This window comes from Falco naumanni, chromosome 9 (genome assembly GCF_017639655.2).
Source record: "Falco naumanni isolate bFalNau1 chromosome 9, bFalNau1.pat, whole genome shotgun sequence".
NCBI lineage: Eukaryota > Metazoa > Chordata > Aves > Falconiformes > Falconidae > Falco > Falco naumanni.
Window position 1 is genome coordinate 30,321,158 of NC_054062.1, and position 23,355 is coordinate 30,344,512.

Sequence of the window (23,355 nt, forward strand, 5' to 3'; positions counted from 1 at the left end):
TAGTGTTGCACACGGTTGTGCAGACAACAGAGTGTTTGAGAAACTTAGGGGAATGCAGGGAATAAAGCGTTCCAGCTTTTGTGCATTTGGGGGTCTAGACCTGAGAAAAGGGTGAGCGGTATATAGGTTTGCAGATCCGGTGTGTATAATGAGGGTGCACTATGGTGTTGGTGCAGAGTGAGTAACGTTGGATGATGAAGAGAATGGGATACGTGCAGTGTACATATGGGGGTAGATTGCGGTAGTGCGTTGAATCAGTGTAGTACATGCATAAGGTGTGGGCATGGAAGAGAGTGTATCTCTTCCCGGGGCAAACTGGGGTGATGAGGTGAGGTTGCAGAACGCAGAGCGTTTTGAGGCTGTGTGGGTGAGATCCTGCAAGGATACATGCGGTGAGGTGCCGCGAGCCGTGCCCGCTGCCTGGCAGAAGCAGGACTGCCCCGCAGAGCAGCGCGCCGTGTGCCGAGAGCTCCGGGAGCTGTGTCGGAGTGTGCAACCGTGGAAAGACACCCAGAGCCAAGTGCTGTGCGGCAGCTTGCGTGAAGCGTGCTGGCGCGGAGCTGGTGCTAAGGGAGGGCAGGTGCGAGGCGAGGGCTGCGGGCAGGCTGCGGGCGGGGGCGCGGCGCAGGGTGCGGGGGGCGCTGTGCGGGCCGTGCCGGGCGCTGGGGAAGGGGCGGGCGGTGGCCGAGCCTCGGTGGCGGAGGAGGCGGTGCCGGGAGGGTCGGGGCCGGGCGGGATCGCGGCGCAGCAGCGGCCGGTCGGGTCGGTGGGGCCGCGCTGAGCCGAGTCGCGGCGGTGGGGCCATGCCGTCCTACACGGTCACGGTGGCCACGGGCAGCCAGTGGTTCGCGGGCACGGACGACTACGTGTACCTGAGCCTGGAGGGCACGGCGGGCTGCAGCGAGAGGCACCTCCTGGACAAACCCTTCTACAACGACTTCGAGCGCGGCGCGGTGAGTGCAGCCCTGGCGGCGGCCCCGGGGCCCCGTTCGCCGCCTCCGAGCCGCCGCGCGTCTCCCTCGGCGGTGCCCGGGGCCGGAGCCGCAGGACGCCCCCTCCCCGCGCCCCGCTTGGGCTGCCGCTGCCGCCCCGCCTGCCGCGCGGGACGGGACCGAGGGGCCGCTGCCACCCCGGCCGGCCGTCACGGGCGCCCCGGCCCGGGGGGTTAGCCCTGGCAGCGGCCCCGCGGCCGTGGGGGAGGATGGGGCCCTTCGGCTTACAGTGGGCTTCCAGCTTCCTTCGTCCTTTACTCACAAATACTAAAAATATTTGTCTGCCTCCTGTGATGTTTGGGGTCGGTGTAGTAGTCAGAGCCCTGGTATCTCCAAGGAATTAAACACAGAGGTGAGAACTTCCAGTGGGAATCACTGTGTCTGCCAAGGGAAACGTGTAGGGCAGCTTCAATGAGAACTGGAAAACGGCACGGACGTGCAGGTGTGGGGATGAAGCCGGGACCGGGCTGTCAGCTGTGCTGTTCGTTCTAACCTTGATTTCTGCTGCGTGTTGTGCCCTGTCCTCTCCGTGATCTGCTCACAGTACCAAGGCTATCCATCTGTAATCGCTTATACTCTGAGCAGTGGTTTATTTGTTGTATTTATGTATTTGCTTGTTGTCTACTGTGGAAATAATAGACTCGGGTAATTCTTTTCCCCCCTCCCAAAATGTGTATTTTATCTGGGAACCTAACTCACTGTTTCCAAAAGGTCTGATGAGATCTAAGCAACCTTGAAAGTTTTAACCGCGTGTTTGTAAGTCACTTTGGAAATGAGACCTACTGCTGCATATACAGGTGAGACTTCACTGTCATGGTGCTGCTTTGCCCTTAGGTGTGTTTTTTTAATTCATAGCTTAGGTATCTGGTTTCTTCTGCATTAGACATCGCAGATATGGTTAACAGAAGTCGGTATTTTGAGTAAGTGCTGATGGCATGTGTAGACATGGTCCACAGATATTTATAGTCGATGTTCTGAGGAGATGCTCTAGCAGATTCAGGTGTGGGGACTTAACAGCTGCTGCTGTTGGGATTACTTGCTTCGACAATTAACATTCATTAGCTTAGAACCTTGCTAGCTGAATCTCCCAAATGGACATCTAGTCATTCTCTCTCTCCCCAGGGAACAGTTACACATCTTAAGCAAAGCTTAACAGCATTAACGAGAGAGGATGAAGAAGACCTCAGACTGTCCAGCAGACTCAGGGTTAGGGTGCTTTCCCAGGACAGCTGAGCCCTGCCAGCTGAGGAGATAAGCACTAGGGTCTCCAGCGACCAGACAGTTTGCTCTTATCCCTGGGCTACAAAAAGAGTGTGTGAATGTCTTCTAGAGATTACTGTGATGGAGAGCCTGGTAGTATTCTGAACATCTCATTGGATTGGGTTGGATTCTGTCAGAGGGAGAAAATGCCATGGTGTGAGCATTAAGTATAAGCTCAGCAGCAACCCTTGATCTGCTGTGGGACCAGGTTCAGCTGGAGCAGAGGTGCCTGTGAATGCTGGACCCCTCTGGGTGAGATAGCAATGAACAGAGGTTTGTGGATGTTAGTAACACTACAGCAGAGGATGTGTGCACCTAAAAGGAGTACCTATATCTCCTCGGGAAGGTAGCTTTTAGGCACATTTGAAAATATTCACCTGGGTCCTAGCATTTTATATAAAACGTGTTGTTAGCTAAATAAGCCTTCTGAGGCAGGGACTGTCTCTGCTTTTTGTCAAACTTGTTTCCAAGTGCCAAAGTTCTTGACTAAATCCAGAATTCTCCTATCCAAATTCATGATTTCTGTTATTGCTATGTGATTGATATTACAAATATGCAGTCAGTTTTTTCGGCATGTATTTAGAGAATAACATTGTTCCATAAAGTGTATGGCTCATGACACACCTGCAGTACAATGTGCTAAGTTCTGTTGTTGAGGTTGTTTTCTTCTGGAGGGCAGCATGTTTCTCCAGGCACCTGTTCAGGTAACATTGTGCCCAAAACACTGAGGGTCTTACTAATGTGTTGTACAAAGAAAAAAGGAAAGAAAAGAAAAATACCAAATCAGAACCAAAAAAAATAAAACTGAAGCAAGCCAAAAGACTTTCAGGTTGGTTGATTTGTAAAATGTAGCAACTGGTTTCACAGCTCTGCCTTTAGTGTTTCTTTCAATAGCATCACTATAATTTTCTTTTTCTGCAAAACAATTCAATTGTGAACACATTTGCAAAAAAAGGCACTGTTTTAGTGGATGACCAGAATTTTACAGTATTACCTTGTAAAGCTTTGTCTGTTATCCAATTTCTTTTCTAAATATTGGGCCAGGTTCAGTATCCTGGTAATGTCTTCATTTGAATTAATGCAAATTGTGCATATTACTAGATATGATGAAGAAGGCGTGGGCCAGTTCTGAGGAGGAGATTTGCATGCCAAATGTGGATTGAGGGAAAGGGACTTGGAAAAAACTGAAGGGATTTGCACAATGGTAGCTTAGTTGTAGGTTTTGTCTGACTTACTCAAAGCATTGGACACAGGCTATGTAGAAAGGCATAGCTGCTTTTCTTCACTCATTGTCTTTTGAGTAAGTTCCTCTTGGTGCCAAGTATTTTCAAAGCAAGGATTAGGGTGTCACTCAGTTCTCTGTTTTCTTCCTGTTACCCTGTCACCTGCTTCTTGCTTTTGTTGAAAGAAATGTACTCACAAGTATTTCCAGAAGGGAAATACAGTTCTTTCCACTTAGAGCTTTGTGCTTATAGAAAGAGGGGTTGTCTGTGTTGTCCTTTTTGCAACATTAGGCTAGTTGGTAGGAGTCTCTCCTCAGAAAGAAAGATTTTAGGGTTTGTGTGAGATTAAATTGCTTGAACAGGATGCTACAGGAGTTTGGACAGTCCAATAGTCTTCGTTAATTCTGTTGTTTCACTCTGAACTCAGACTGTGTAAAAAGTCCTAGCATCTCTGGCTCAGTGTGCAGTCAGCAGGGATGCCATGTGTTTACCAGGAGACCTTGTACCACAAACGCCTTAGAAACCTTGAGCAACCAACTGTCAGTTCTGACCTGGACCCTGTACCATCTTTGTAACCTGTCACACCTTTACTGCATTAGCGGAATTTTCATCTCGGGTGAGCCCATTGTGTCGCTGGCTTGGAGGCAGTGAAAGCTGGGTGAGACATCAGGAGGAAACCTTCACTTCAGAAGTGCCATTAAAATTGGCACTGTGATGGTCATAAAAAGATTTAAAATCTTCAGAAACATTTAGGCTAATTGAATGTCCTTTTTGCGTTGTATCAACAGTGACGTGCAACTATTTTAGGGCTTTTGTAATATTAGCAAAGAGGTTGTTACCAGAGGAATGAGTTTCTTCCAAAGACTGGCTGTCAATGTGACATTTCTATCAGCTGTTTGGATCTGATTCATATTGCTCTTTGATTTAAATCTTTTATGTATACAGATGTGTATGTGCATAGGTGTGACATTATGAGAACTATAGAAATACATATGTGTAAATGAGGATTTACTAAAAATGAAATTGTTAGCTGAATCTTTAAAGGATATGAATTTTAAAAAGGATAGTAAGGTATCTTAGGCAAAAAGGACGTGGTAAGACTAATTTCAGACTTTCTGTGCCATACTAATCACTTGACAGCAATGGGTTTTGCATGAGGACTTGAGCTAAAAATAATGCAGTGCATTTCCCCTATCCAGGCAGTGTCTTGGGTCACCTTATTCTTCCTCTGTACATGACCTGGAAGTGGGTGAGAAGATAGAGCATAAAAATCCCAAGTAGCTGAATACAAAGCAAATATGATCCAGATGCAGTTTATCATTTGTCTCTGTAGGTTATTGCATTAGTCATTACATGTTTAAATTTCCTTTGTAGTGATGAACACAAATGGGTAATAATTCAGATATGTTTGTGGATTCGTTTGGACTGTGTCTCTGCATGGTGGCTACTTCCAGCTCCTGACTGCCAAATGCATCAAGATCATGGTAAAATTGAAATAATACATTTTGTGTCATAACTGCATTAAAAGATGCACAAGCAGGAAGTGGCTGAGTTTGAGATACGTGGTATGACAGCCTGCGACGAGGGACTCTTCCGCAAAGTGCCATCTGGTCCTGGAAAGAGATGTACAAAATTGCAGAAGTACTGACTCAGTGCGAAACCTAAGTCTGGTAAAGAGTTTATTGACACTGTTTTTATTGAGAAAACCAGGAATTGAAAGGAAATGGATATGAAATAGAAATTGTTCAAGTGCTGTCTATTTCTGGAAAGATTTAAGAATGGGAAAAAACATAAGAATGTTATCTGCATTTTGTAGCCATCATCCAGAATTATTTATGCCAATTGACAAGAATGAAGCTGAGAATATTGGATGTGGGGTGATAGGCAAAGATGAGGGTGGTGTTTGAAACCAGCATTGTGGGAAGGAAGAATCTCCATTCTCTGAGCAAGGAGCACAGGGGTATGTTCTGCAGCCACTGACTGTCGTAGCTGTGGCTCAAGGCGCTATAATTGTGATTTCTGAGAAAAGCCATTGAATGTTTTTCAATCCCCACAGCTTGTTCAAAATCATGAATCACCAAGGGAATTAATTTACCTTTACACATTATCCTTTTAGCTGTTCTGGGATAGTTGGGGAGGAGGTGGTGGTGATGTTGAAGAATCAGCAACATAAAACTTTCAAAAAATGTTTAAAATTAGTATATTTCTTGGATCTACAGAAAGAACTATTTCTTTCCTGCTATGGAGATGCAAGGAAAAGTGACAAGCATCATTCTAACATGTTGGTAGAAATCTCAGCTCTGTGATTTTCATCTCCCAGCTCACATCCTAGCAGACAGATGCTGTCATCCCAAGCTTGTCGAGGACTACCATGCTATTTGTGAAGCAGTTTATTACCACCTGGTGTGTATGGGTGTGCTATTGACATAAACATTGCAAATTTTTATTTAAGACATGACGGGCTTCCTTTTTAAAAACAGTTCAATGGCTTTTGCTTTAATAGGCATGAGGAGAATACAGCTCAGACTAAGACTAGTCTGTTAAGTCTCAGCAAATCAAAATAAGCACCGTCCATGCCCATTTTAGGTATTTGAGCCTAAAATTAAATTAGACTACATATTAGAAGAAATTCCAGTATCCTTGTTAGCCTCATATGAGTTGCAGTATAGCAGTCATGGCCTGATGGTTTCAGAGTTGATTGAATAACATCTTTGGGGGAAGACAGGCAAGGACAATGTTTCATTGTCTGTAGGATGGACTTCAAAGCCTATAGGGCTTTTTATTTTTCTCTGGCTCCTATGAGTCAATTAGATGTGACGAAGTTTACAAAAGCTGGTATTTTTACGTAATGGGTTATAAGAGAACTGAGGTCAGTCATCCCAAATGTTGGTGGACAGACAGGTGTCTTCATCCCAAAACAATCATTGCAGCTGGTGATTCATGGATAGCTCGTAGAAAAGCATATTTTGCATCAATAATGTGGGAAACTTGGGGTAAAATGGGAGAGAAGGGATGCCAAGGGATCCTTCTTAGGTGTGTTCTTCCGGTAATGGGGGTGCAAGTTGCCATGAATCTTTCTTTTGTAACAGTTGAGATATTAAGTGCCATCTGAAGACACTTAAGTAGTGGGTTGTTTTTTTCCTTTCTCCTGCCTGGAATTTAATCTTTCTTCACTTTTCAGTTTTGGTCTTTATGTGAATTAGCCTTTCTCTAGCCACTAAGACAGTAACAATGGGCATAGGTCAAATGTCTGGGGTAGGCTAAGAAAGTGCTCCTGAAAAGAACAAGCAGAGTGTGGTGTCTAGGTCAGGAGCCAAATGACAAAGCTCACATAGGCTGGTGAGTCTTTTACAGGCGCTGCAGCGTGTCAGTGCAGTACCTCTTCCTTTTGATATCAGCACCTAGTTGGTTTCTAAAACTTTTGGCTGTGTTGAGAAAAACCACAAAAGAGTTAAGTCCCTACTTGTAACCACAAGAAGCTTAGCAGGATCATCTGAGCAGAGTAGGCTTTGGCTGCTGCTCCCGTGGTTGCCATAGCCCGTTCGGCTTTGTTGCGATGAGCACTCGGCTGCTCCTGTTTGCCCTGGGCTGCTTCTGCTCTTGGAAAGTGAGAGTCAGTTCCTGTTCTGCTGACTCACTTAGCACCACAAGGTGTCTTACAGTCATGTTTGAAATGATTACTTATTTCTTGCTATGCTGGTATTGCCCAATAGTGCAAGGGCCACCAGAACTGTCGTTTGCTGGGCGCTGCCCCCGCAGGTGGTAAGGAACCGAATGTACCCCCGAGGAGTTACCCCCATGAGGGGACCGAAGTACCCACGTACAGGGACGAGTGCCCACTGTCCTACACCTGCTAGGCAACTTGGCAAGGCACTTAAGTCAGCTTCCATGACAGCCGTTGTGCTGCATGGGGGGTGCTTGGCATGGGCGAGAGGGGCTGAGGGGAGCACCATGTCCACGGCCGTCCTCCTCCCAGGCCTGGCTGTGTAGCTGCGGCGCTGAGAGCGGTGTTGTGGGAGAGGCAATTTACGGAGTGAACCAGTGACCAAAGTCATCTTGTTGTGTCTAGGTGACTAGTTCTTTGTGGCCTTCAGTAGCTGGAGCATGTAGCAGCTAAGGTCTGTACGTGTGCTCACAGGTGCGCTCATCCTGGTGGGCCAGGTGGCTCCACGTCCATTTCAAGCCATCTGATGGTGAAGCCCTGAGATGCCATATTGTATATGTGGGCTGAGAACAGGCTTACCACATGGAAGAAATGCTGAGCTTGGTAGTCGAAGCCATTGTGTTTTAAACAGAAGAAGAAAATGTTCATTGCTACTTCTCTTGTAGCCCTGCCGGAGCGGTCATCAAGCAAGGGAGAGCATGGTGCCCAGTCACTGCCTCAGCCTGGCCAGGTTCAGAGCTGCAGCCTGGTGTAGGGGCAGCTCCAGGAATGGTCTGCTCCTCACGCAGATCGTGTCATGGCCACTACCTCAGGGTCTCAGGGGCCCTGTCCCTTTAGGCCACCAGTGAGGGCACTCCTGCAGGAGCAGATGTGCATAGTCCCTAGCCTTCAGTAACCAGCTCAGTGCAAAGACCCTGCGACCAGACCCTTAGCATGGGAAAGGACTAAACAGAGCAGCTACTGTGCAGGTCTGCGCTGAGGTCCCTCCACGTAGCAGGAGTCAGGCCTTTGAGTTAACTCCAAACTGAGGAAGGAACTAAACCATGTCTCCATGTGCTGGCTTGTTTCCTGTGAAAGAACGAAGGGCCTCCAGAGCCAGATGGGATTCTTGTGAACCTTGCTTTCAGTTAGCTACTTAAATTGCTTTGTACATCTGAGCTTTACAAACATAAAGTATATCCCTGTCCAAATCTGAGCTGTACAAACGTAAAATGCACAATTGTCCTAATTTTAAAAATGGAGAACTGAAGAAGGCCAGCCACAAGAAGTACAAGACAAAGGGGATGTAGGTGATCTGAATGCTATCCTTATTCTGAAGCACATCTGGCTAATACACACAGGTGTTTAGATTCTGAGTCCAATGTGTTAATCACACGATCATCTTTCCATTCCAGCTGCATGGACAGATGTGCCCTAGCAAAACCTCTTTCAGCTGTTGCTGGGAGAACTATAAATGGTTTCATGGTCTGCATGTTTTTCTTGGACTTGCAAACGTTTCAAGGAGTAACAGAATTTTAGGTTGCATACTAAAATGTTTCTCTGTTTCTGGAGCGTTTTACATGTTCTTGTTTGTTCTTTTATTCATCTTTTTTGTTGCGTTGCAGTCCAATAATAGGTCTTCCTTTTCTCACCCACAAGAAGCTGGCAAGTTCTGTTGTACCCATGCCATATCAGGTACGCTTGTGTAGTGCTGGTTGTGCTTCCCGCACATGCGGTGGGTCATTGACTGTATTCTGCTCTGTAGGTTGACTCCTATGATGTGACTGTGGAAGAAGACCTTGGAGAAATTCAGCTAATAAAAATTGAGAAACGAAAATATTGGTACCAGGATGACTGGTACCTTAAGTATATCACGGTAAAAACGCCAATGGGTGACTATTTGGAGTTCCCATGTTACCGTTGGATTACAGATGAGAAAGAGATTGTCCTTCGAGATGGAAGAGGTGAGAGCCATAAGAAACCTGATTTCCTGCAGAACATCCAGAATTCTTTCGCTTCTCCTTCCCCTTTCCCCATGTACCTCCCAATCTTCTTTCTCCCATGGAGACCCACTGCCAGCCCCCTTCTGCATCCTGGGGAATGGGCTTTCCCTGATGACTGGGACTGTTTCTGAGCAGTTTGTCGGGCTGGGTGCTGGCCGTTCATTTGGATATTTTGGGAAGCACATGCAAGGAAAAGTCCTTACACTGGCTTGTTACACCAGTCTTGAATTTGAAGGCTGACCCTAATGCCAGATTTTTGTCTGCTCCGCATCTCCATTGCTGGAAACCCTTTTGATCTAATTTGAATTACTGTCCCATCTTTGTTTCATACTGAGCCCCTATGTGGCCCATGATCAATTGCCTGTAAATTGTTTTGTTTTCTTGAGAGTGAAATAAAATCCCAAGGCAGGCTGCTCAGCGGGTGCAAGGACTGACTTCATCTTTTCACCCCTCCTCTCTGTGTCCTGGCAAGTCCAGAAAGCAGGGTGAGATGGGTATGGTCACCACCAAGCTGTGGTGGCCAACTGAGAAGAGTGCTGCAGCACTTCTGTGCTCTTCTGAGAGTGGCCTGTTGGACTTGTGTTTTAGCTGTCTCTGACTACCTGCTTCCTGCGGTCAGGGTTGAGGCAGATGTGTGTCGGTGATGTGTGCTGGTTCCCCTCTGTGCTTCCTAGGGTAGGCTGGCTGCTGTGGTGGTCTGCAGCACCAGTGCCTGACACAGCTGAAACAAGGTATGAGGTGGTAGGAAATAAGCGTTTATCTTCCCACTAAGTTTTTGGATACTCCTGGCTGAGGAATTCTGCATCTGAAGCCTTTTGTCATATAATCAGAACTATGTGTCAGTTTATATTTGGTCTCCAGATGGACCATTGTTCATAACTTGATTTATAACAACTGTAACACTTCATGGAAAGCAGCTTTGCGTGGCTTTCGGAGTATGGTGAGGTAAAGCAAAAGCAAGTGAAGCCTTATCGGTAACTTGAACACAATCAGATGGAAACTCGTATAGCCATCATGTTATCATTCTACTACCTCTGACATTTCCAACTCCAAACAGCTATTTCCATGAAGCTCCCGCTGGCTTTATCTGCCTTCCCATTTGCGTATGTAAAGTGAGTCACGGACCTTGCCCCTTCTCTGATCACTAAGGAAGTCTCTGTGTTATTTAATGGTATAGTGAACACATGTGTGGTCAGAAGAGCAAGCTGCCTGGAAATGAAGCCTCTCTGTTTTTTTTTCTTTCTGTTCTTATGTTAAGAAGATATGATTATTGCCCCAAGCTGCCAGGGGAGAAGCACAGCTCAAGGAGAGAGGATAGGAAGTGCTTCCTGTAGATGTCTTTTTAGCAGAGAGATTAGCTGGAACAATGTTGTGATTTCTCTTATTGATGAAAATTCCCTTAGATACTGAAATGTAAAATTAATTACCATGACCCTATTTAGACCATTTAACACTGGATATGTACAGCAAGTGTCTACACTAGGAACCCGGGTTTTGTATACAGTTGAGAGAGCTCCTAGCCTGAGCTAATTAACCCTTGGAGGCAACAAGGTAGGAGTTTCTTTCCTTCCAGATTCTCTAGGGACCTGTGCTTCTATTCAAGGTACTAAATTGGACTGTCTAAGCCTTTCCCAGCAAAACTTTGTGAAGGTATAGATCAGAAGTTTAAAGATTTGGAAACTTTGCTTTCTTTCTGAAGACCTGGGCAGTGGTAGGTAGAGGAACCTCATAACCCTGTCTCTTTTCCCTGTTTCCCAGCAAAGCTCTCACGGGATGACAAGACTCATATTCTCAAGCAGCACAGACGCAAAGAGCTCGAGACCCGTCAAAAAATGTACCGGTGAGTTTCCCATAGTTCCCTAGAAGGTCCAGAGCCTGCTCTCATCGGGTCAGAGGTTGACAGAGTATGTTCAGATTATCATATTGCTCTGATTTCTGGACTTCTGAATAAGAGAAAGCTTAAGTTACCCTGTTGGCCATATATGTTCCTTACTTAGATGGAATTCACTGTAAGTGAAATTACGATCATCCTGGTGCAAGTGGCATTATGAGATAGTTGAATCCTAGATAAGCCCATCTGGAAGGTTTAAGTGGGAATTCAGTGGTACCGTCTCTGTGTGGGCCCTCTGGCATGCAGTTGTGCTTTCAAGGAAGATTTGAAGGCAGATTTAATTTGCCTTTTATGAGCACTATTCCAGTTTTGGAACATGATTTGAACATCTCAGCTCTTACCAGAGCATTTTGGCTGCTGCAGCAAGCTAGTTTTTTCCTGAACCAGTGTGCAGTGGAAGATCTGGCCCTATCTGAGTGGACTGGAATGTGTTATCAGAACACAGTTGTGATACCCACTTTTATACTGTCATAGGCATTTTTTCCTAATCAAGGTCACAATGGGAAAATGCTGTCTTTTATCACTGGGTAGTTCCAGAAGGCATTAGACATTTCCTTTTGCTAGAGACACACTCTGTTAAAATAACATAAATTTCTTTCACTTGTATCTCGTTATCATGAGAGTAAGGATCGGAAGGACAGAGGGTACATTCAGAATTGATGGCTTGAGGCTTGGTGTGTGAGTTGTTGATATCATTTCACTAAGAAAGGATCTTGCTTACAAATTATGGGAAATAGAGCAGAGGAAGATATAGTTTAAAAAGAGGTGTGGCACAAAATTTTATTTACTTATGCAAAAAGGAAGGCAAAACCATTTGTAATTCCAGGGAAACAGCTATTTACAATTCAGATGCATAACTGATAACACACAATGCAATCTCTGTGTGGCAGGCAATTTGGAAATAGCATTGAAATAGTACTCTTTACGCATCACCTTTTGTTTTGAAGTAAAGATGGGACATGGTGTCAGAACATACATGGCAGAGAATGTGTGCCATGACTGTTAGGGGGTAAAGCTCTTCTGAAGAGCTGAATCAAGACTATCTGCATCTCTCAGGGAGTTGCCTTTTGGAGGAACTTAAATACATGTCTGAGTACTTTTAGCTGCTGTATCTCAGTTCTGCAAAAAACGTAGCCCCAAGAATGATGTGCATTGGGCACCTTCTGTCTGTCCATCCCCTCCCCTCCCAATACATTTGAAGCTACTGCCAATTTCAACCAAACTTGACAAGAGTATGGAAATACCACAGATACTAAGTTACTTCAAGTTTTGTGAAAGTAGGTGGCCAAGTGGGCACCCTTCATTGTACTTCAGAACCTCAGGATTCTGTAGGGTACTGGCAGGTATTGATGTGGTATAAGTCACTATTTTTGGCCCAGATGAGTCTGCCACAAACTTACTTTATAGAGGTGAGTCAGAGAAGCAGTGTAGGTGGAGGAATGATACAGCTCCTGTGCTGATAAGGTTATATGGTTAATCCAACCTCTCTTGTTTTCTCAGTTGGAAGGAGTGGCACCCAGGCTTTCCCCTGAGCATTGATGCCCATTCCCACAGTGATCTGCCTCGTGACATCCAGTTTGACAATGAGAAGGGAATTGACTTCATTCTGAACTATTCTAAAGCGTAAGTGTTTGTGGAACTTTAGGAGGTTTGTAAATCTCTTTTGGGCAAGGGTAAGACTCTTATCACCTTTGAGATTTCATTGAAATCCAAAATGGGATTCTTTTCTCCCAGCTGGATCTGGAGCTAATCAAAGTAGGAAAGAATCTAAGGGATTTCTTTGAAATTTAAAATAAATAAATAAATTCAATATTTTAAGCTTTTCACCCTGGGAACTGACTGAGCCTCCACATTCTCATTAGACACTGTTTTGGCTGTAGATGGGTGGAGGAGGCACTGGTGAAACACGTAGGAAGAGCTATTGGCACCTCATACCTTAGACTTTTGAGTTAATTCTGAGTTGCCCCCTGGAGACACTTCTCTCCCCTGGCTGTCTGCAATAATGAAGCCTTTCAGTCACACACCAAAGGAAGATGCTACCAACGCACCCTGGAGACCCTATTGAAGAAAGGCTGTTCTGAGCAGCTCATCAGTTAACCACATCTGAATGTAATCTTCCTGGGGAAACAAAGTCACTGTCCATCCATTTGCATGTGTGATGTCATTTAAAAAAATGGAATCCTGGCCATTGGATAAGCCTGAATAATCAATCCTGCAGAGCTCTTTGAAATAGTACGGGGTTAATGAGGCAAATAGGACCTCTCTGTCCTGTAAGTCCATACTAGCAGATGGTGGGATGGTCTGAGATGAGACAAGACCAGTCCAAAATCACCCACAATTTCTACATCTGTCATTCCATTAATATGCTGGTCTCTTCATATTTTGGGAAGGTGTTCCCCCCCCCCCCCCCCCCCCCCCCCGTTGGGTGATCAGACAGAGATTATGTCATCAAGCATAAGTTGATAAGAACTAGGCAGTTTAACAGCCATCCTGAGAAACTTGTACCTTCTAATAAATGTGAATACTTGCTTATCTGAGTCCATCTGGGGAGCTGACCGTGACTGAAACCTTACATGTCGGACCATTCTTGGTGTTACATTTATGCAGCTGAATTTCCCTACCACCACGGAGTCGAATCCCATGGCTTGTTCTGAGAGAATCCATCTGGTTGTTTTCTAATTTGGAAAACTGGAAGCTTCAAACAGCACCTGTTTTTGCTGGCCATATTAGCTCTGCTGTAGATTTCTCCCTCCCTCCTCTCTCCCCCACTCCAGGATCTATTTTTCACAATGGAATGATACTTTGTAAGATCAACAAATCTTTTTATCCTTTTGGGTTTTTTTAGCAGAATAAACCTCCAGCAGGTGTGAACAAGGTGATGGGTGTGTTTCTGTGGCACATATGGCCAGGTGGAGCTAGATCTTTCAGAGATATTTGGAATAAAGGTGGCTGCATAGCTTTGAAGACTCTGGCTTTGTCTCATGCAGACAAGGATGTTAGGAGAATGATGGAACAGGCCATGGAGTGCTTGCTTTTGTACCTTTTTAATGCAATACTAGTTGTTACACTGGAGAAGTGGCTGTGGAGTCACACAAAGGGTTAGTTCAGGGGTCCTCAAACTTTTTAAACAGAGGGCCGGCATGCGGATGAAGTGGCAGGCAGTCATCTGAGGCTGCTTGGTTTCCCCCCAAGCCCCCGGCAGGGGGTGGGGGTGGGGAGGTTCTGTAAATACCGGGGGCCATATTGAGGACCCTGGGGGGCTGTATGCGGCCCGTGGGCCGTAGTTTGAGGACCCCTGGGTTAGATTAATAGTACAAAGAACTGACAGTTGCCTCCTGCTCCCCAAGCTTACCCAAAGGCACAGGTATTGCCTCAACTTTGTGATCTGCTTTCAGACTCCCAAAGAACCAATCTCTCATCTTTAATATGAGCCAGAAGTTGAGGTCCCTTCTTACGAAAGACCTTATTCCTCAAGAAATCCTTGAGTATTCAGTAGATCCTTAAAGTTTAAGAAGCTTTAAAGATTCTGGAGCCTTGACCGTAGATCCTTAGAAAACTGCAGACTTTGATGTTCCTCTTCCACAGACAAGTATTGGAACGCAGCCCTGCAGGGGCCTTTTAGTTAGAAGATGATGAACTTGAACATGACCATCAAAAATAGTTCTTGGGGGGGGGGGGGGGGCAGGCGGGGAATGCAAGACAACCCAAGAAAACTGTGGAACTTTACATAGCGTTGTTTAAAAGGCTAGTCATTTTGGTTTTGTAAGGCCAGAAGAGAACATTCTTGATCTGTAGTCAGGACTTTAATACAATGCAGGCCAGATTACCACAGCCAGTCTCTAATTCTTAGTTTATTTTCCCTCTGTGTACAAACTGATAACGTTAAATTATCAACGTGAATTTATCAAATTATTGAATTTTATAATTTCACTTCCTTTACCTCCCAGAAAGTGCTGGGAGGAGACTCCATGCATGTCTGTGAAGTACTCTGAGATTCAGTCAGGTGGGACAGCAGTCCATGTTCACTGTGGAACAGAGCCAGGGGTGAGGCCATTCTGAAAAACGGAAAAATCCATCATAGTTGTTGTGTTGTGCTGTTGTGAATAAGCCTGCGGCAAAACCAAGTTGTTCCAGGCAAGGGAAGAAAGCAAACACTGCAGCTCTTCTTTTGGCCCAGCCTCAGGAAACAGTCTAGCTCAGAAAAGGCAAGGAACAGCTCCTTTAAGGGAAGAGGAGAGGCATGAAAATATACAAAACCCCTGCAAGGTCATTGGGATCTTCTGTTGTTAATCTAGCAATGGTGTGGTATTCCAAACTTTCACACATCCTGTGTTTTCCAAGAGCTGTTGCTTCTAGCTAACATGGTGTTAGCTTGTGTAAAACAGCTCTTCCCCAGCTGCTTTAGGGGATCTGGGTGATGCAGGAGCAAGAGCATCTGAAAGCCAGAGGTGACCCGTTTGCTGTTAGTAGACATAACCAGTTTGCAGGCTACGTTCCCCTTCTAGCAATCCCATCCTACCAGTCTGTGGCATATTGTCAAAGATCCTTAGTCACAGCCAAGTGAAACTTGCAAACAATTCAACAGATTGCAGGGACATCTATTTTTGTAATTGGCTGTAAGGGGCACCTCCCCATGAAGTAGGAACCTGAAACTTTATTGCAGATAGTCAGCCATTCGGGAGAACTGGAATGACCAAAAGAGGTTTTTCTAAAGAGTAACAATACTTCTTGCCTGGCACATTTGGCTGAAAATCTAGACCTCACCTATGCTTTTGGCTGGGTGAACTGTGAAAAGCATTGGCGAATGTGTTTGATAGCCCTTTTCTAGCTACCCTGTTGTGCTTTGTGAGCTTGGGACAACCATTTGTGTGAATGGAGTGGCAGTAGGTGGGGAAAGTCATGGGGAAGGAAGGAAAACAGGGAGGTTTGGAAATCTGAGGGCAGGTGCAGAGTTGCACGGTGCAGCAGTGGGCAGGAAGCACGTTGAAGGAAAAACGTGAAAGCTGTGAGAGTTATATGAGACTTAGGGAATGGTGGAAGAGGGGAGGGGACAGCCATTTCCCTTGGGACATGCAAAACAACTTAGAGATGTGCCTTAGAGATCCCTTCTCTTGTTGCAAGGTTGGGTCTTTAGATACTGTTGGCAGTGGATAATTCTGTACGTTTATGGGATTAATTATGTTTAGGTGTGGGTAATCCTGAAGGTTTCCCATGCTGATGTGACCTACGCTATTTAGCAAATGAAAACCCTCACCCTGGATTCTGTGCCAGACACGCAGGCTTGCATAGCTATTTTGGACCAGTGTCACATTTGGGTAGATTTAGTTCTACAAGCAACTCTGCCATTTTTTCCTTGCTCTGGTTTCTAGTATGTGCCAGAGACATCTGAGAAGTACTTGACTTATTGGGGAAAACAGTTTTCTGTTTGGACAGAAACAGTCCATTGTACATGTGCTCTGCCTGGGCTTAGTGCAGGAGCTGCTCCTTTGCCTGGGTTATGGTGATGCTGGTCTAGAGCCCTCCTCCAGATTACCACTTGCTTCTTTTCCAGGCTTTTGGTCCTCTTCAGCCACTTCTAATCCAGTTCTTTTTAAGTTGCCTCGGTCAAATTTACTGATTATAAATCCACCCTCTTTGGATTCTTCCTCCCTCAAATTCTGTTTGAGAGGATTTTCTGGAACAGTGTGACCCCTCTTTACTCCGTTACCTACTCTGCTTATCTTTGTGTGATGTGTGTGCTTTTCTTTGATCATTTAAAGTGTTAGTGGGAAAGCCAACTTTCTTTTCCAAATTCATTATTTGTTTTCTAGTGAAAATAAATTATTTATATTTCATAACAATGTAGGACTTATACAAAGTGAACATGCTTGAATCTATTGTAGACAGAAAACTTTGATGAATTAGCACTTTAAATTGGATGTTTCTGGCTCCCAAGTTGCCATGTTCATGTGATGTCTGCAACTAAGTGACTTAATTCCCCAGGTTAGAGATGAGCATCAAGCTTAACAGCAGCTCTAGTAGATAGAAAGCTCTCAAAAACTCAGGCTCATGCTGTAGGGGTCCAGTCTGGCCTTGGTGACACAGATACAGGAGCTGTTCTCTGTTTAGGAATACTGGCTGAACTGATCCTGGGTTGTGTGTGTTGTGAGTTCGTGCAAATCACTCAGTCTGTATGTGTCACCATACTCCTTTCTGAACCAGTGCTAATAATGACCTTAACACTCTCAGCTCTTGCTAACTACTGACAGTGTGTGAAGCACTAGCTTTTCTGACTATAGCTTTTATATGACATAGGTCCTAAAGCACTGCCATTGTAGGCTGCCAAGAACAGCTCTAGAATGGAGTTCAGGAAGTGCAATAGCAGGGACTGGGCACTTGAGATGCCTTTCAGGCTGTGTGTAAAGGTACAGCCAACAAATTTCTCAACGAATAGGAGACAACCAGTCTCTCATTCCACCACTGAAAATGTGTTGTATGTAGGGGTATAAAAGCATGGAAAAGAATGGGGAAGGGTATTGAGGAAGCTGGAGCTGATTTTTTTCAGAGATGTTTTGTTTTATTTTTAGGATGGAGAATCTTTATGTCAACCGTTTCATGCACATGTTCCAGTCCTCCTGGAGTGATTTTGCAGATTTTGAGAGGATCTTTGTCAGAATCAGCAACACAATCTCTGGTGGGTTTACCAGCATTTGCTCATGTTTGCACTGTAGAATGACTACTTAGTTGTCTTGTACGTATCTGATTAGGATGGAAGTGGCTTACTCAGACTTCTGCTCTCCCATGTTTTTTCATAAATAATCTGTAATCTTAGACTGCTGATGACACCAGCAGCCCACAAGACCAAAAAGAGAAGCGATGATCTCACAAAAACTAAAATTCATGGGTGATTGCTCAGGAACCTACTCTGTCCTGAGCTATACTGGAGGTCAGGCCAGCTGGGCATCATAGTCACTTTTGGCTTTTAGAAATGTATTTTCAGATATATTCAAGTCTCATAGAATGAATTTCCATAAGTATTTCACATCCAAACCTAGGGACGGATTAGTGTGAGTGCTTTACGGAGCGTATTAGCTGTTGAGGCATTATTGGAAGCTTGATCGTCTGTGTCCCACTTCAGCCATCTAAATACATGGAAAATCTCCAAAGAGGCGAGTCTGGAAATGTCCTCTGATAAAGTCAAGTATGAGGGTGACCCCTCTTTCCTCTTACACAGACCAGCTCAAAGGCAGTTGCCTAACTTGCAGCCATGTGCTCTGTCCTGGTTGCACTGCTGCTAACAGTTCCAACTTCTTGACCCTGTTCCAACATGGGGAGGGTACCACTGTTTCATAGTTTAAGCCCAGCTGGCAACTAAATAGCACGTAGCTGCTCACTCACCCCTGCCCCCAGTGGGATGGTGAGGAGAACTGGAAAGAAGGTAAAACCCACAGGTTGAGATAAAAACAGTTTAATAATTGAAATAAAATATGACAATAATTATATAATTGTAATTAAAAGGGAGACCATAAAAAGAGAGAGAGAAATAAAACTCCCAAAAAACAAGTGATGCACAATACGATTGCTCACTGCCCGCTGACTGACGCCCAGCCAGTCCCTGAGCTGCAATCGGCCCCCCCAGCAAGCTCCCCCCAGTTTATACACTGAGCATGACATCCTGTGGTATGGGATATCCCTTTGGCCAGTTTGAGTCAACTGTCCTGGCTGTGTCCCCTCCTGGCTTCTTGTGCCCCTCCCTGCTGGCAGAGCATGGGAAGCTGAAAAGTCCCTGACTTGAAGTAAGTACTACTTAGCCACACCTAAAAAAATCAGTGTATTATCAACATAATTCTCATACTAAATCCAAAAACACAGCAATGTACCGGTTACTAGGAGGAAAATTAACTCTATCCCAGTCGAAACCAGGACACACTGCCTCAGTTCTGCTGTTGTGACCTCCCCTATATCTCCTCCCGGTCAGTTCTCATGTGTCAATGACATGGGCAGCTCAGTATTCCTCAGTGGTAAGTTTTTCCCAACAGGGGTCATTTTGACAGAACTTGTTTCAGGCCTGAAAGCCCGTGTAGTTAGGCCATCGGATCTGGGGATGCAAAGAGCTGGGAATGACCTGGGAGCTGCAACTTCTTCACTTGGTCCTGCTGCAGCCAGGATGGGCCCCAAGAACACAACCTGACGAACTGTGGTTCTTATCGAAAACAAGCGCAAGCTAGGCCTGAAAAGGCGTGTGGCATTTATCTGAAGTGTAATCTCTTTTAAAAAAATATGTCAGAATTAGTTGTGCATACTGCACTAAGTGTCCCACTGTGCTTGCCATTTCATACATGCATCCTCCTACCAGAAGACAGAAATCCCTCTCTAGGAGTGTGAGTTTCACTTCTGTCTTCAGGGCCATTCAGTTTCTGCAGTATCTTTCATACTGTTAAAAATCCCATTGATGTAGTGTTAACATATCAAAGACAAAATCCTACCTTTATTTAACTCTTTTCAATATGGAAATCTTAGCAGTTATTTGAAAACCCAGCAAGAAGAACTGCAGACAGACACGGGGTTTGAAGTTCATGGAGTTGTTTCTGTAAAGCAGGGCTGGGAAACATTTGATTTGTGAGCCAGACCCAACCTACTATCACCCACGGTTACATTATTTTACTGTATTATTAGATATAATTGATACACAGATACTATAAATTGATTAGCATGTGGCTCCTCAAATGTGTGTGAACAGCCTGTTCAGACTCTGCAAAGGAAAATACTTTTCCCTCCTGATCTGAAGTTTTGCTCCTCTTCAGGCTGCCTAAGGACTCCTTAACAGGAATAAGAGTAACTTCTGCAGACTTGGGTGTAAAATGAAGCACACAAAGCAGCCAGAGCTATTAAAAACTAATTATGGCAATTTGTTACATTTAATAAGATTGCTTCCTAAAGTAATTTTAAAACGAGAATTAATATGATCTACAATTAGTTACATCGATAACATTTCCGTATTGATAAGGAAGGCTCCAATTCCTTGAGTTTTAAATGTTAAACATTGGTCTCAGTTATGTTAATGCAACTCTGAATCTGCTTATTTGCAGGCCTTGGCAGAAAAGGGCTAATGGAAAAGGTGGTTCAAGGCATTTTTCATTCATGCAGTTTCTGTCCAAGGTGTTGAGTAATTTATTGCTTGGTATAGACTTCAGGTACAGCTCCAGACTCATTATGCAATTGACAGAGATGATGTAAATGTGAACTTTACATAAACTTAACTTTTTTCCACTCTTAGAAAGCATTGTGATTTTTGAGACTTTTTAAAAAAAAAAAAAAAAAAAAAATCACTGCATTCCTTCAGGTCTATCTTTTTCACCCTTTGTAGGAAAATAAATTGCTTTCATAAAAAGTTCTGCCTTGTCTGAAAATAGGCAATAGTGGAAAACTTTACTTGCTTCATTTTCCACCTGAAGATACCAATGGGATTTTTCATGTTAATCATGTTTTTTCTGATGCTGAATTTGTAGGCTGAAGTGGGGACATGACATTATGAAACAGAACACAGTGTAATTATGGAAAACATCCTGTAGTATTACATATGTAATAGTAAAGAGATGGAGTACCCCAAGCCAGCATTTTATTAAGCAGATATGTTAATCTGGGTTTATATTAGCAATTGAAAAATAAGCAGAGGGAAAAAAGGTGTTAAACAAGCAAAACAATGAATGAGGAGTTTTACTGAGACAAAGCCAAAACCCTTCCCCAGGTGTCCCTCTCCCAGCTCCAGCCAAGAGAACTGCTCCAGCCACTGTTACTCTTCCCCTACCCACGTTGCTCTGTATTTCCCTTCTCCTGCCTGTGCCATCTTTTTTTTGGACTAATCCCTCTGTACTGCATACCCTGAGAATTTAAAGAGTGAGATTTAGAAATATCTTGGAAGACTTGAGAAGGTGGTCTGCAGATGGAGACAGTATTTTTCATAGGAGTGGGGTATTTTACTCCTCATTGCTTCTGTGCATGGAGAAACAGATTATCAGTTTAATTCTTCTCAAAGTGAAAAGCAGAGATTATGTTGTCCATTTATCTTAAGTGTTTTTTCTTAACAATCGATGGCAACTTTTGAACAATTTTCTTGCTGCTTGCTTTAGTTGGAAGTTGCAGTGCAGCATAGCAAACAGTGGGGAGTAAAGGAGGAATCCTACAGTGCAGTAGGATAACGGTGTGGTGCAGATATTGATGCTGCAGGCTTGTTTTTCCTGTAGAGTATGTGATGCAGCACTGGAAGGAAGACTTTATGTTTGGCTACCAGTTCCTGAATGGATGCAATCCTGTAATGATCCGGAGATGCACAGAGATACCCAAGAAGTTTCCTGTGACTATGGATATGGTGGAATGCAGTCTGGAGAGGAACCTGACCCTGGAGGAGGAAGTAAAGGTATGGCTCTGAGTCAGGTTGGACTTCATCTGTTCCTTCTCGTATCATCTAACCTCCAAACCCTGTTCTAACTGCCTTCAGTCACATCTCCTCTCTTCAGGCTGTGTGGTTTGTTACGGCAAAGCTGCTTGTCTTTGCAGACTAGCGACACTTCTGTTGACTGCTTTCTGCCGCTGTCCTGGAGCTGCGGGCCATGCCTTTCTCCAGGTTCAATTAAAGAGATGTCACCACGAGGTGAAGGGTCCTTTTTCAGTGGTTTCCTCTGAAAGATTAGGGACTGCCTGCCTGCCTCAGCAAGGAAAAGTGCCTCTTCCTTTCCTGGTAGGGTCTTACCCTGCTGTCGCCTGCAGGGTTGAGCTAACATGCTGAAGAAGGGTTAGCCAGGGTGGTGCCTTGCTTTTGTTTGTATGATGAGCATGGGGGTCTCTTCAGCTGGCAATGTGAAACTTGTTTGCATTTTACTGTCATTGCATGAATGCCAAGTACATGGTCTCTCTTTGCTGAAAGGCTTACTGCCAGAGTCAGCAGACACAAGTCAGTTTGTGTAAGCTGCTTGCTGTCTCAATGGCATCATCCCTGAGACGCCACGAGCAAGGGCAGGCCAGTGGCCACTCCTAACCACAGGGCACAAGCCCACCACTGACCAAGACTTCCCAGTCTTTATTCCTAGCCTTGCTGCTTGCACTCCATTAAAACACACCATGCTTTTTTCCCCTGCCCTGCAGCAAGGAAACATTTTCATTGTGGACTACGAGCTGCTGGATGGTGTGGATGCCAATAAAACAGACCCATGCACAATACAGTACCTGGCTGCACCCATCTGTCTGCTGTATAAGAATCTGGAGAATAAAATTGTACCCATTGCAATCCAGGTGGGCTTACTGTCAGGGTCTTTAAAGGGGCACATGGCTTGTTGTCTCATCTTAAACATGAATGACTTGGGGTTTCATATTCTTCTTAAATCTTTCAGCTTGGTCAAAAGCCTGGGCCAGACAATCCCATATTCCTTCCTTCAGATGCCACATATGACTGGCTGCTAGCTAAAATTTGGGTTCGTTCATCTGATTTCCACATCCACCAGACAGTGACCCATCTCTTACGGACCCACTTAGTCTCAGAGGTGTTCAGCATAGCGATGTTCCGGCAGCTACCTGCTGTACATCCCCTCTTCAAGGTTGGTTCTTGCATGAAGGGATGCTATGGATGATGGGTCAGGGTGGTTATTATGAAAGGATGAAGTGGGTCAGGGTGGTTATTGTGTTAATTTGACAAACCAAAAGAAGGCCTGGTGACAGCTCAGCTGAGATAGTTTGGCTGGCTTCCCTGCAAGGCAACTTACAGCTAAGCCACCAGGACTTCCAGGACTTCAAACTTTACACCTCCTTGCTGTTGAGTTCAGTCAGAGAATGTGCCTTCTTTCATTGTTTTTCCTGTTTCACAGCTCTTGGTGCCACACATGCGGTTCACAATAGCCATTAATACCAAAGCCAGAGAACAGCTTATCTGTGAATGTGGCCTTTTTGACAAGGTAAGTAATCCCCTTTGTAAATCTTCATTATCCTTCATGGTTCCTTATGTGTTTCTGTCCTTTAACCATCACATATTGCCTTGTTTCTTGACCCTTCTAATAAAGGGCAAACATAACTGATACCATCTGAGAAACTGGCATGCAGAACTGATGCCTCGTTGTGCTAAAGATGTTACCTTTTACCACTAAGTAGCCAATTCAGAACTGGCCAATGTCAGTAGTGAGTCAGTATCTCACTTACTCATACCTGATGTGGCTTTGTGGTATGAGTATAGGAGTGCAGGAGTTAAGTCCCCTGTTTCCTTTAAGTACTCAGTTATTCATCTTGGGGCAGAGTGGGGAGCAGAAGAATTTGTGATTGCAAAAGGAAGTTTGCATCAGAGAAAGACATGTAGATAAAATAGCTTTCTAAGCCCACA

At 44.7% G+C, this 23,355-nt stretch overlaps 1 protein-coding gene across 2 annotated transcripts in view; it reads left to right on the forward strand.

The window, feature by feature from the left end:
- The first annotated feature begins 268 nt into the window (after positions 1-268).
- Positions 269-23,355, forward strand: part of ALOX5 (arachidonate 5-lipoxygenase) — a 35,229-nt gene continuing 12,142 nt past the window's right edge. Inside the window, exons 1-9 of one of the 2 annotated variants that reach the window (XM_040606065.1) lie at positions 269-580; positions 8,884-9,082; positions 10,880-10,961; positions 12,513-12,635; positions 17,579-17,685; positions 21,236-21,408; positions 22,134-22,280; positions 22,379-22,582; positions 22,850-22,936. In XM_040606065.1, the coding sequence (XP_040461999.1) occupies positions 284-580; positions 8,884-9,082; positions 10,880-10,961; positions 12,513-12,635; positions 17,579-17,685; positions 21,236-21,408; positions 22,134-22,280; positions 22,379-22,582; positions 22,850-22,936 (1,419 nt within the window). In that variant the 5' untranslated portion in view covers positions 269-283. Of the gene's footprint in view, positions 581-735; positions 954-8,883; positions 9,083-10,879; positions 10,962-12,512; positions 12,636-17,578; positions 17,686-21,235; positions 21,409-22,133; positions 22,281-22,378; positions 22,583-22,849; positions 22,937-23,355 lie in introns of those variants that run through there. The other variant, XM_040606066.1, reaches the window with a different exon arrangement.